Genomic DNA, 14569 nt, shown 5'->3' on the forward strand with positions numbered 1-14569 from the left:
TGGTCTCGGCCAAAACGCCATAACCTGCCCTGGTCTCGGCCAAAACGCCAAAACCTGCCCTGGTCTCGGCCAAAACGCCAAAACCTGCCCTGGTCTCGGCCAAAACTTGCCCTGGTCTCAGCCAAATCGCCAAACGTGCCCTGGTCTCGGCCAAAACGCCATAACCTGCCCTGGTCTCGGCCAAAATGCCATAACCTGCCCTGGTCTCGGCCAAAACGCCATAACCTGCCCTGGTCTCGGCCAAAATGCCATAACCTGTCCTGGTCTCGGCCAAAACGCCAAAACCTGCCCTGGTCTCGGCCAAAACGCCAAAACCTGCCCTGGTCTCGGCCAAAACTTGCCCTGGTCTCAGCCAAATCGCCAAACGTGCCCTGGTCTCAGCCAAAACTTGCCCTGGTCTCGGCCAAACCTTGCCCTAACCCATAAGGCGATGTGTAGAAAAAAATCAAGTGGTGTCGTGGCCTAGTGTTCATTGTCACAGTGGGGTCCCAAACCCGTAGTGATACTTAGAGCATCCCCGGGTTCGCCACTCCCAGGGGGAACCTAACATTGCAGGCTCTCTGCCTCCCTGACCCCTGGCCAGACAAAGCAGAACTACTGGAATCAGGAATCACTGGGCCCCTCAGAATCCTATACACAAGCAAAGTACTACTTACCCCCACCTTTCCAGCTTGCCCAGGTCTTAGCCAAAACCTGCCCTGGTCTTAGCCAAAGCCTGCCCTGGTCTTGGCCAGAAGGCCTAACCCAGGAGGCGAAGTGAAGAAAAAATCAAGTGGTGTTGTGGCCTAGTGTTTATCCTCATAGTGGGGTCCTAAACCCGTAGTGATACTTAGAGCATCCCTGGGTTCACCACTCCTAGGGGACACCTCTCATTGCAGGCTCTTTGCCTCCCCAACCCCTGGCCAGACAAAGCAGAACTACTCGAATTAGGAATCACTGGTCTTTGCCAAAACTTGCCCTGGTCTTGGCCAAAACCTGCCCTGGTCTTGGCCAAAACCTGCCCTGGTCTTGGCCACAACCTGCCCTGGTCTTGGCCACAACCTGCCCTGGTCTTGGCCACAACCTGCCCTGGTCTTGGCCACAACCTGCCCTGGTCTTGGCCACAACCTGCCCTAGTCTTGGCCAAAACGTGCCCTGGTCTTGACCAAAACCTGCCCTGGTCTTGGCCAAAATCTGCCCTGGTCTTGGCCATAACCTGCCCTGGTCTCGGCCAAAACGCCATAACCTGCCCTGGTCTCAGCCAAAATGCCAAAACCTGCCCTGGTCTCGGCCAAAACGCCAAAACCTGCCCTGGTCTCAGCCAAAATGCCAAAACCTGCCCTGGTCTCGGCCAAAACGCCAAAACCTGCCCTGGTCTCGGCCAAAACGTCATAACCTGCCCTGGTCTCGGCCAAAACGCCATAACCTGCCCTGGTCTCGGCCAAAACGCCATAACCTGCCCTGGTCTCGGCCAAAACGCCAAAATCCCTGGGTTCACCACTCCTAGGGGACACCTCTCATTGCAGGCTCTCTGCCTCCCCAACCCCTGGCCAGACAAAGCAGAACTACTGGAATTAGGAATCACTGGTCTTTGCCAAAACTTGCCCTGGTCTTGGCCAAAACCTGCCCTGGTCTTGGCCAAAACCTGCCCTGGTCTTGGCCAAAACCTGCCCTGGTCTTGGCCACAACCTGCCCTGGTCTTGGCCACAACCTGCCCTGGTCTTGGCCACAACCTGCCCTAGTCTTGGCCACAACCTGCCCTGGTCTTGGCCACAACCTGCCCTGGTCTTGGCCAAAACCTGCCCTGGTCTTGGCCAGAAGGCCTAACTTATATAGTGATGTGAAGAAAAAAATCAAGTTCTCATCCTCACAGTGGGGTCCCAAACCCATAGTGATACTTAGAGCATCCCCGGATTCGCCCCTCCCAGGGGGAACCTAACATTGCAGGCTCTCTGCCTTCCCGGCCTCTGGCCAGACAAGGCAGAACTACTGGAATCAGGAATCACTGGGCCCCTCAGAATCCTATATGCAAGCGAAGTACTACTTACCCCCACCTTACATGGTGAATGCTGAATTCGGGTTCATTCCCACGAGGAAGGTACCTCAGGATCCCCATCATACCAGCAGGGATACTATACACAGGGGTGTATTTACCAGATGGCAAACAAGGCACTTGCCTAGGGCGGCATTTTTCAGAGGGGCAGCACCTCCCACCAGAAGAAGGGATGAAAGAAGAGATGCGCGCGCCATGAGAACCAGGTGGGATCTGAGAGAGGCTGCTTGATGGAGTATGTAAAGCCTGACTCTTGTTCCTGAGGATGTCCGGAGCTTTAAAGATCAGTGTCTCTCTCTCTCTATTGCCGGGGAGGGGGGGTAGTGGAAGGTTCTCCCGGGTGGGGGGCAGGGGTGTTGTTGGTCAATGTCAGGCTCTCTACGTGGGAGGGGGAAGGGGGTGGTGGTGCTGGTAGGTGTCCATGGGGGCAGACGATTTTTGTGTTGCCTAGGGCAGCACAATACCTAAATACTCCATTGACTATACAGCCAGCCATTCCCACCCAGGATGATGGTGGAGCGCCCCTCCTGGACACTGAGAAGAACACATACTAGACTTGACCTTAGCCCAGGGGTCTCCAAACATCATAAAGAAAGGGCCAGTTTAATGTCCTTCAGAGTTTAGGGGGACCGGACTGTTAGCAGTAGGGTGGCCACCTCGTCCCTTTACAACGGAACACATATTAATGACACGGGTTCCGAGACTAATGTAATGCAGATAAGGCACCACGTGAGTTTAATTACCACCTTAACCAGCCACAGAACCGGTGTCATTAATATGTGTTCCGTGGGAGTAGAAAATATTCCGTCATTGGTGTCAGTGGGAGGAATAGTGCCCCATTGTTAATATCAGTGGGAGGAATAGTGCCCCATCATTGGTATCAGTGGGAGGAATAGTCCCCCATCATTGGTGTCAGTGGGAGGAATAGTGTCCCATCATTGGTGTCAGTGGGAGGAATAGTGCCCCATCGTTGGTATCAGTGGAAGGAATAGTGCCCCATCATTGGTGTCAGTGGGAGGAATAGTGCCCCATCATTGGTGTCAGTGGGAGGAATAGTGCCCCATCATTGGTGTCAGTGGGAGGAATAGTGCCCCATCATTGGTGTCAGTGGGAGGAATAGTGCCCCATCATTGGTAACAGTGGGAGGAATAGTGCCCCATCATTGGTGTCAGTGGGAGGAATAGTGTCCCATCATTGGTGTCAGTAGGAGGAATAGTGCCCCATCATTGGTGTCAGTGGAAGGAATAGTGCTCCATCATTGGTATCAGTGGAAGGAATAGTGTCCCAACATTGGTGTCAGTGGGAGGAATAGTGCCCCATCATTGGTGTCAGTGGGAGGAATAGTGCCCCATCATTGGTGTCAGTGGGAGGAATAGTGTCCCATCATTGGTGTCAGTGGGAGGAATAGTGCCCCATCATTGGTATCAGTGGGAGGAATAGTGCCCCATCATTGGTGTCAGTGGGAGGAATAGTGCCCCATCATTGGTGTCAGTGGGAGGAATAGTGCCCCATCATTGGTGTCAGTGGGAGGAATAGTGCCCCATCATTGGTGTTAGACGGAGGAATAGTTTCTCATCATTGGCATCAGTGGGAGGAATAGTGCCCCATCATTGGTAACAGTGGGAGGAATAGTCCCCCATCATTGGTGTCAGTGGGAGGAATAGCGCCCCATCATTGGTGTCAGTGGGAGGAATAGTGTCCCATCATTGGTGTCAGTGGGAGGAATAGTGCCCCATCATTGGTGTCAGTGGGAGGAATAGTGCCCCATCATTGCTGTCAGTGGGAGGAATAGTGCCCCATCATTGGTGTCAGTGGATGGAAAAGTGCATCAAGGGCCAGATAAAGACACACAAAAGACCACATCTGCCCCCCCAGGCCGCAGTTTGGAAACCAGTGCCTAAGCCAAAAGGCCGAGCAGCCAAGAGCCCTCCCCCTGCAGCCCGTTTATTTATTGTGATAAGTTTGAACATTGAATTCATGAATTCCTTCCTTGTAGGCTCCTTGCACCCGTGGCCAGTAGTGAAGATCAGGGTGATCCAACCCCGGCCCACCATGACTGACATGACCTAGGAAAGTCGATATAAGCACAGCGAGCTTTTTCAGCGGATTATTGAGGATCAGCGCTGATCGTGCAGATGGAGAAACGGGAACCTCAGCGGGGATGTCAGATGTTCCGAGAAGATGACAGACACAAGTCAGATAATAATTTGCATTCGTTCCATCCTGAATACTGGAGCAGCCAAGACGTTCGATGTGTAGACGAAGTCCATAGCTGAACGTGGCCTTGTGAATGCTGAGGAAGGAGTGAGTCAACGAATGCAAAACCAGCACAAACATGGCGGCAAGGGTCTGTAGCCCACCATGGACGGGTGATGAGAGGTTCCTAAAAGTCTCGGAGAACCTCTGAGCGTCTATGAAGTGGAGAAATCGACCAGCTCAGACCAGCCCAGGGAGTCCGGTGTGTAGGACGGTCTCAGCCACCACTCCAGCCACGGACTCTGACCCATTTCCCCCCACCCGCCAGGACTTGATCGCAGAGGTGGGAAGGACCACTCCAGCCACGGACTCTGACTTATTTCCCCCCACCCGCCAGGACTTGATCGCAGAAGTGAGAAGGACCATGGAAGCCACGGACTCTGACCCATTTCCCCCCACCCGCTAGGACTTGATCGCAGAAGTGAGAAGGACCATTGAAGCCACGGACTCTGACCCATTTCCCCCCACCCGCTAGGACTTGATCGCAGAAGTGAGAAGGACCATTGAAGCCACGGACTCTGACCCATTTCCCCCCACCCGCCAGGACTTGATCACAGAGGTGAGAAGGACCACTCCAGCCACGGACTCTGACCCATTTCCCCCCACCCGCCAGGACTTGATCACAGAGGTGAGAAGGACCACTCCAGCCACGGACTCTGACCCATTTCTCCCCAGCCGCCAGGGCTTGATCACAGAAGTGGGAAGGACCACTCCAGCCACGGACTCTGACCCATTTCTCCCCACCCGCCAGGACTTGATCACAGAGGTGAGAAGGACCACTCCAGCCACGGACTCTGACCCATTTCTCCCCACCCGCCAGGACTTGATCACAGAGGTGAGAAGGACCACTCCAGCCACGGACTCTGACCCATTTCTCCCCACCCGCCAGGACTTGATCACAGAGGTGAGAAGGACCACTCCAGCCACAGACTCTGACCCATTTCTCCCCACCCGCCAGGACTTGATCACAGAGGTGGGAAGGACCACGGAAGCCACAGACTCTGACCCATTTCTCCCCACCCGCCAGGACTTGATCACAGAGGTGGGAAGGACCACGGAAGCCAGCAAATTTATCTGCATCGTTGGCCGTGAACTGGAAGAGTGTGAATTGTAAAACAGGTGTGTGAAAACGGGAACAATTGGTGAAAAGAAAAGTGAGCAAAGTCAATCATTATAGCAGGCCATAGATGAGTCGAACATCGGCCGATTTAAAAAAAAAGCCCCGAAAAATTGGTTGTTCATTCAGCTGACGTTACCACCAACGTTAAAAAAATCGGCCCATTTTCGTCCCGTCTACGGCCGGCATTAACCCCATAACTTCTGTCCCTGCAGAGACTGGGGAGCGCACCGTACAATGTGACAGGGGAGCGCACCGTACAATGTAACAGGGGAGCGCACCGTACAATGTGACAGGGGAGCGCACCGTACAATGTGACAGGGGAGCGCACCGTACAATGTGACAGGGGAGCGCACCGTACAATGTGACAGGGGAGCGCACCGTACAATGTGACAGGGGAGCGCACCGTACAATGTGACAGGGGAGCGCACCATACAATGTGACAGGGGAGCGCACCATACAATGTGACAGGGGAGCGCACCATACAATGTGACAGGGGAGCGCACCATACAATGTGACAGGGGAGCGCACCGTACAATGTGACAGGGGAGCGCACCGTACAATGTGATAGGGGAGCGCACCATACAATGTGACAGGGGAGCGCACCATACAATGTGACAGGGGAGCGCACCATACAATGTGACAGGGGAGCGCACCGTACAATGTGACAGGGGAGCGCACCATACAATGTGACAGGGGAGCGCACCATACAATGTGACAGGGGAGCGCACCATAAAATGTGACAGGGGAGCGCACCATACAATGTGACAGCAATACAGAAGAAGAATTCCAGTCCGCTATTAAATTTTATATGAAAAAGTCTTGCGGTTGCAACAATGTATCCATTTGTATCCAAATAAAAACATTGTAATACAATACTACAGATTGGAATTCTTCTTCTTCTTCTTGCAGGTCGCGGCTCATGTGCATATTTTTTATCGGTAAAACGATCGGCCGATTTGCCCATTATTGCCGGGAAAATCGGACGATCGTCAAAATCAGCCATGAATTTTCCAACATGCCCGATAAAAAAAATGTGCCAAAACCCCAAAAAACAGCCGACCAATTAACCCACTAACGGTGCGAAAATCTGCCGATTTTCAACCAGTCTACGCCGGCATGTGTATAGACAATAAAAAAGTAAAAAGAGAGAAAAAAAGAAGAAAAACTGGAAAAATGAAAAGGATGAGGAAAGAAATGGGAAAAAAAAGAAAGAAAAATGTTATAAAGGAGAGGTTTGTGTGATAAAAAAATAAATGCAGATAAAAAAACAATTAAAAAGGGAATGAAAAAATAAGAAGGGGGGGGTGCAAAGAAAAAAAATGTAAACAGAAAATGAAACATAAAAAAAAAAATTAAAAAATGAAAAATGAAGGAAAAAAATAAAAGTGAATGACAAAATGAAATGTGAGAAAAGAGAAATATGAAGAAAAAAATGGATAGGAAGTAATGAAAATAAAACAAAAAAGAAGAAGAATAAAAAATGAAAAAAAGGAGCAATGAAAAATAAAAGACATCCTTTCTTTTGATCATTAAAATAAAAAAGAGGGAGAACAAAACCAAAAAGAATGGAAGAAAAAATATGTTGAGACGTGTTTTGAACACATTTTGTGTTTTTCTTTTTCTTTTATTGTTTCATTTTTTGCTACTTTATTGTTTTATGTTCATGATTCAGACATTTTCAGCATGTAACCTATAACACGTTGCTAGGCAACACCCCCTTTTGGGCAATGTTCTGCTGGGAAACCTTGGCTCCTCCCTTTCATGTGACAAGTACCGCCTACCTAAACATTGATGGTGACCAAGTCCACCCCTTCATGGAAACGGCATTCCCTGATGGCGGTGGCCTCTGCCACACTGCAAACATGGGTCAAGAATGGTTTGAGGAACACAACAATGAGTTTGAGGTGTTGACTTGGCCTCCAAAATCTCCATATCTCAATCCAATTGAGCATTCCCCGCCTCCAAGGCTTTTTTCTCAGAGAATAGGTGCAAGAACTCCCCCTTTTGAATCATCCCTTGTCTCCGCCCCCTACCCACCTCCGAGCACTGCCCCTTAGTTCCACCCCCTACCCACCTCCGAGCACTGCCCCTTAGTTCCACCCCCTACCCACCTCCGAGCACTGCCCCTTAGTTCCACCCCCTACCCACCTCCGAGCACTGCCCCTTAGTTCCACCCCCTACCCACCTCCGAGCACTGCCCCTTAGTTCCACCCCCTACCCACCTCTGAGCACTGCCCCTTAGTTCCACCCCCTACCCACCTCTGAGCACTGCCCCTTAGTTCCACCTCCTACTCCCCTCCTAGAACCGCCATTCATTTTATGGGTTTTTATGATCAGCTGTAAAATGTATCCCCCCAGCAACAATACACCCCCTTTCAACAATGGATCCCCCCAACAACAATACACCCCCTTTCAACAAGGGATCCCCCCAGCAACAATAGAATCCCCAACAGCATAATATCCCTCAGCAACAATAGACTGCCCAACAGAATAACCCCCCCAAGAAACAAAAGACCCCATAACAGCATACCCCCCAGAAACAATAGACCCCCGCAACAGCAAAAAAAAACCCAGCAACAATCGACCCCCCGCCCAACAGCATAATATCCCCAAAAACAATAGACCCCCAAACATCATAAAATTCCCCAGAAACAATAGACCCCCGCAACAGCATAATATCCCCCAGCAACAATAGACCCCCCCAACAGCATAATATCTCCTAGCAACAATAGACCCCCCAACAGCACAATATCCCCCAGCAACAATAGACCCCCAACAGCATAATATCCCCCAGCAACAATAGACCTCCCAACAGCACAATATCCCCCAGCAACAATAGACCCCCAACAGCATAATATCTCCCATCAACAATAGACCCCCAACAGCATAATATCCCCCATCAACAATAGACCCCCAACAGCATAATATCCCCCAGCAACAATAGACCCCCAACAGCATAATATCCCCCAGCAACAATAGACCCCCCAACAGCATAACATCCCCCAGAAACAATAGACCCCCCAACAGCATAACATCCCCCAGAAACAATAGACCCCCCAACAGCATAATATCCCCCATCAACAATAGACCCCAACAGCATAATATCCCCAGTCAACAATAGACCCCAACAGCATAATATCCCCCAGAAACAATAGACCCCCCAACAGCATAATATCCCCCAGCAACAATAGACCCCAACAGCATAAAATCCCCCAGCAACAATAGAACCCAACAGCATAATATCCCCCGTCAACAATAGACCCCAACAGCATAATATCCCCCAGCAACAATAGACCCCAACAGCATAATATCCCCCAGCAACAATAGATCCCCACATCAAAATTCTCCCCAACAACACTAGACCCAACCAGCAGCAATAGATCTCCAAGCAACCAGCATCAATAGACCCTCCGGCAGACAATAATAGAACCCTCCAGCAAGACTCCACCCAGCAACAATAGATCCTCTAGCACACCTCATCACCCCAGGTGCTGGAGGTGCGTTCCCCCACATTCCTGCTGAAAAAAAAAGCTCTGCCCACCCCCCAACTTACAGGACTTATAGGATCTGCTACTGAGGGTTTGGTGCCGATACCACAGCGTACCTTCAGAGGTCTAGTAGAGCCCCCGCCTGGACGGGTCAGGAAAAGGGGGGCCTACTCAATAAAACATCATGGCTGACTTGTGTATATCCCAAAAGTTACAAAATCAAGTTTTGCCTTTATATGGACTTTCCTGGAATGACCGTTGCAGCATTGGGGTAGGAAGATCCTTCCTTTGTCCCCCCAGTGATGAGCTCCACAAGTCCCCATTGCACTTATGCAGGCCATAGACGGGTCGAAAATTGGGCGATTTTCGCACTGTTAGTGGGTTAATTGGTCGGCCGTTTTTTGGGGTTTTGGCACATTTTTTTAATCGGTAAAGTTGGAAAAAAATCGGCTGATTTTGCTGATCGGCCGATTTTCCCGACAATGATGGGCAAATTGGCCGATCGTTTTACGGATAAAAAATCTGCGCATGACCGGTGACCTGCAAGAAAAAGAAGAAGAAGAAAAAGAAGAGGAAAAAGGAGAAGAAAAGGAAGAGGAAAAAGAAGAAGAAAAGAGGAAGAAAAAGAAGAAGAAAAAGAAGAAGAAAAAGAAGAGGAAAAAGAAGAGGAAAAAGAAGAAGACAAGAAGAGGAAGAAAAAGAAGAAGAAAAAGAAGCAGAAAAAGAAGAAGACAAGAAGAGGAAGAAAAAGAAGAAGAAAAAGAAGCAGAAAAAGAAGAAGAAAAGAAGAGGAAGCAAAAGAAGCAGAAAAAGAAGAAAAAGAAGAAGAAAAAGAAGCAGAAAAAGAAGAAAAAGAAGAGAGAAAAATAAGGAGAAGAAGAGGGAGAAGAAGAAGAAGAAAAGAAGGAGAAGAAGAAAAAAGAGGCAGAAAAAGGAGAAGAAGAAGGAGGAGAAGAAGGAGAAGAAGACGAAAAAGAAGACGAAAAAGAAGAAGAAAAAGAAGAAGACGAAAAAGAAGAAGAAAAAGGAGAAGAAGAAGAAAAAGAAAAGGAAAAAGAAGAAGAAAAAGAAGGAGAAGAAGAAGAAAAAGAAGAGGAAAAAGAAGAAGGAGAAGAAGTAGAAAAAGAATAAAAAAAGAAGGAGAAGAAGGAGGAGAAGAGGAAGAAAAAGAAGAAGACGAAAAAAAAGAAGTACAAGAAAAAGAAGAAAAAGAGAAAAAGAAGAAAAAGAAGAAGACGAAAAAGAAGTAGAAGAAAAAGAAGAAGGAGAAGAAGGAGAAAAAGAAGAAGAAGAAGTAGAAGAATTCAAGTCCACTATTATATTTTACATGAAAAGTCTTGCGGTTGCAACAATGTATCTATTTGTATCCGAATAAAAACATCTGTATCTGAAATAGATACAAATGGATACAATGTTGCAACCGCAAGACTTTTTCATGTCATATATAATAGCGGAGCTCTCTGCAGGGACAGAAGTAATTAAATGCCGGCCGTAGACGGGACGAAAATCGGCCGTTTTTTTTTTACCGTTGGTGGTAACGTCGGCCTATTGAACGACCGATTTTTCTTTTTTTTTTTTTTTAAATGGCCGGTTTCCGACCCGTCTATGGCCTGCATTAGTCATCCTGTAAAGTAGGTAATGGTCGGGGTGAATGGAGAGCTCCCATTTATTTTCATAAATTGTCTTTAAAACACAATAAATCCACTTATTTCCTTTTGTGATAATAAAACGTACACAGCTTTATACCAAAGAATTCCGCCCTTCGCGTCCTTGGAGCTCCTGCGCACTCCAGCATATGGTAAGTGGTCTCCTGAGTGGATGGTTTGATCCATAGTCACTAACATAGAGGAAGACTTTCTATTCATGTTTTCTTTTCTTTCTTTTACTAAATCTACAAGATGGTTGATGAAGTCGATGAAGACAGAGCCGTACTGCAAAGTACATCATGGTCGGGTTACGAGGAACGTTCTCATCTACCTTCATACAAGTTCCTCAAGGTGACTCCCATACATTAGATCCACTTATTTCCTCGGCAAAGATTAAAATAAAACAGGTTTTCCGCACAAGAATGCTGTATTTACTGTCCTTGAAATCGTGACTCACGGCAGTACAGGACAAGAGATCTGCTGAGTGGATGGTTTGCGTTATAACTAACATCCCATCAGACGTTCTTCACCTTGTCTTTTTCCTGCTTGTATTCAGTCTATAAGTTGTCTTATTGGAGAATTCTGATTCAGTTGATAGTTTTGGCAAAATATGAGTTGCACGTTGTGTGGACTGCATTTTAGTTATGTCAGGAAGAAGATGTGTGCATCAATACGCAGAAAAAGGGTCATCTCCAGCTGGTTGCCGTGCAAAGGTACGACCATGTGCATAGGCATGCATGATCAATTCCAATCTTGGGCCAACTCACCTATTTACCAAACAGAGCTGAGTCAAGAAGTTTCCAGATGGTCTGGATGGTCTTCAGCTGTTACCCTGCGACTTGATCCTTGAAACGGTTCCAGAGGTCTGCTTTCCTGTTGCTGACTCAGCCTGCCTTTGGACTTGTCTATGCTCTGTCTAACTGTTATCGACTTCAGCTAGTTCCATGGCTTACCCTTACCATTACCACTGATCTAGGCTCGTTCCTTACCATGGATTACCATTACCACTAACCACAGCTAGTTCCTCACCATGACTTTCCCTTACCATAACCACTGATCTAGGCTCATTCCTCACCATGGCTTACCTTACCATTACCACTGATCTAGGCTTGTTTCTCACCATGGCTTACCTTACCATAACCACTGATCTAGGCTCATTCCTCACCATGGCTTACCTTACCATTACCACTGATCTAGGCTTGTTTCTCACCATGGCTTACCCTTACCATTACCACTGATCTAGGCTCATTCCTCACCATGGCTTACCTTACCATAACCACTGATCTAGGCTCATTCCTCACCATGGCTTACCTTACCATTACCACTGATCTAGGCTTGTTCCTCACCATGGCTTACCCTTACCATTACCACTGATCTAGGCTGGTTCCTCACCATGGCTTACCATTACCATTACCACTGATCTAGGCTCGTTCCTTACCATGGCTTACCCTTACCATTACCACTGATCTAGGCTAGTTCCTCACCATGGCTTACCCTTACCATAACCACTGATCTAGGCTCGTTCCTCACCATGACTTTCCCTTACCATTACCACTGATCTAGGCTAGTTCCTCACCATGGCTTACCCTTACCATTACCACTAACCCCGGCTAGTTTCTTACCATGACCCTTACCATTACCACTGACCTTGTCTTTTTTCCTTACCATGGCTTACCCTTACCATTACCACTGACCTCAGCTTGTTCCTTACCATGGAATACCATTACCACTGACCTTGGCTAGTTCCTTACCATGGCATACCCTTACCATTACCACTGACCTTGGCTAGTTCCTTACCATGGCTTACACTTACCATTACCACTGACCTCAGCCAGTTCCTCACCATGGCTTTCCCTTAACATTACTACTGACCTTTGTTAGTTCCTTACCATGGCTTACCCTTACCATTACCACTGGCCTCATCTAGTTACTTACTATGGCTTACCCCTACAATTACCACTGACCTTGGCTAGTTCCTTACCATGGCTTACCCTTACCATTACTATTGGCCTCATCTAGTTAGTTACCATGGCTTACCCTTACCATTACTACTGGCCTCATCTAGTTACTTACCATGACTTTCCCTTACCATTACCACTGATCTAGGCTAGTTCCTCACCATGGCTTACCCTTACCATTACCACTAACCCCGGCTAGTTTCTTACCATGACCCTTACCATTACCACTGACCTTGTCTTTTTTCCTTACCATGGCTTACCCTTACCATTACCACTGACCTCAGCTTGTTCCTTACCATGGCATACCATTACCACTGACCTTGGCTAGTTCCTTACCATGGCATACCCTTACCATTACCACTGACCTTGGCTAGTTCCTTACCATGGCTTACACTTGCCATTACCACTGACCTTGGCTAGTTCCTTACCATGGCTTACCCTTAACATTACCACTGACCTTGGCTAGATCCTTACCATGGCTTACCCTTACCATTACCACTGACCTCAGCCAGTTCCTCACCATGACTTTCCCTTAACATTACTACTGACCTTTGTTAGTTCCTTACCATGGCTTACCCTTACCATTACCACTGGCCTCATCTAGTTACTTACTATGGCTTACCCCTACAATTACCACTGACCTTGGCTAGTTCCTTACCATGGCTTACACTTACCATTACTATTGGCCTCATCTAGTTAGTTACCATGGCTTACCCTTACCATTACTACTGGCCTCATCTAGTTACTTACCATGGCTTACCCTTACCATGACCACTGACCTCGGCTTGTTCCTTACCATGGCTTACCCTTACCATTACCACTAACTTGACTTGTGTCCTGAACTCAATCCTGCCTTCCTAATTGCCAACCTCCACCAGTCCCGAGCCATGCTTCCAATCTGTACCCCAATAGGGGTTTTAATATGTATGGTTTTAACCCAATAAAGGGATGTTTAATGGTCTTAAAATGATTTACGTCCTTAGTACCAGAAATACCCAAAAACATTATTTTCCCCTCTGGGGGTTTTATTTCTATAGTTCAATAAGAGGAGTACAATGAATTGCTGAAGTTGTTTTCTATGGACTGATTGTATTGGGGATGGAAGATCCCACCCTGAGCACCTGTGCTCATCTTTGAATGATGGACTAAGCCGATGAGCTGGGGTATGATCTGTGCTTTTATTCGTAAGTTTCCTCCATGGCGAAAAAACCAAGGTTGCTGAGGAGCGGAGAGACTCTGCATTCTCCTCTTCCAGCTCCCTACCTTAGCCAGGGAACAAGAGAGGTTTGTGCTGGCAGTGTATTATACCTGAAGTTTGCTATGTTTCAGGTATGAACAAACACAGGAGTGATCAGTACCAATCACTCACTGTGTTCATTCAAAAAAGGAAAAGGGGGACATGTTTAGAGGTCCCCTGCTCTCCATCCTGAAACTGATCTCCCTGGGTGCCAACAACAGATGACAGCCAGTGGAAGGGAGAGGAGGAGAAGCCAGCAGTGCTGCAGTAAAAGGGGGGATTGGAGCTGTGGGAGAATGAGGATTTTGGGCAGGAGAGGGGGTGATCGGAGCACCGTGGTGTCAATCTCTGAAAACAATCCCCTCGCAGCAGTTGACAGCCAGTGGGAGGTAGGGGAAGGGGCGTATTTACCACAAGGCAAACAAGGCACTTGCCTAGGGCGGCATTTTTCAGGGGGGCAGAACCTCCCCCCAGAAGGGATGAAAGAAGGGCCACGTGCTCCATGGGAACCAAGTGGGATCCGAGAGAGGCTGCGGGCTGCTTATTGGTGTATGTATAGCCTGACTCTCATTCCTGGGGGTGTGCGGAAGATGAGTGTCTTGCTCTCTATCGAGGGGGTAGTGGAAGGCTCTCCCAGGTGGGGGACAGGGGTGTTGTTGGTCAATGTCAGGCTTTATCCATGAAAGTGGCAAGGGGGGGGGGGGTTGGTGTTGGTCGGTGTCCATGGGGGCGGACAAATTTTGTGTTGCCTAGGGCAACACAAAACCTAAATACACCAATGGGTGGGGGAGAAGGAGCTGATTGCACAGGGGAAAGTGGGGGGAGCTGAGCT

General features: G+C 48.3%; 1 protein-coding gene across 1 annotated transcript in view; it reads right to left on the reverse strand.

The window, feature by feature from the left end:
* Positions 1–10761, reverse strand: part of AJAP1 (adherens junctions associated protein 1) — a gene marked incomplete at its 3' end in the record, with an annotated part of 158064 nt that extends 147303 nt beyond the window's left edge. The window contains exon 1 of the mRNA XM_089664103.1: positions 10631–10761. Coding sequence (XP_089520229.1) covers positions 10631–10761 — 131 coding nt within the window. The remainder of the gene's footprint in view (positions 1–10630) is intronic.
* Between the last annotated feature and the right edge of the window lie 3808 nt (positions 10762–14569).

Source organism: Staurois parvus, unplaced genomic scaffold (genome assembly GCF_062004578.1).
Source record: "Staurois parvus isolate SC_StPar_1 unplaced genomic scaffold, SC_StPar_1.0 ptg001836l, whole genome shotgun sequence".
In the NCBI taxonomy this organism is placed as follows: Eukaryota; Metazoa; Chordata; class Amphibia; order Anura; family Ranidae; genus Staurois; species Staurois parvus.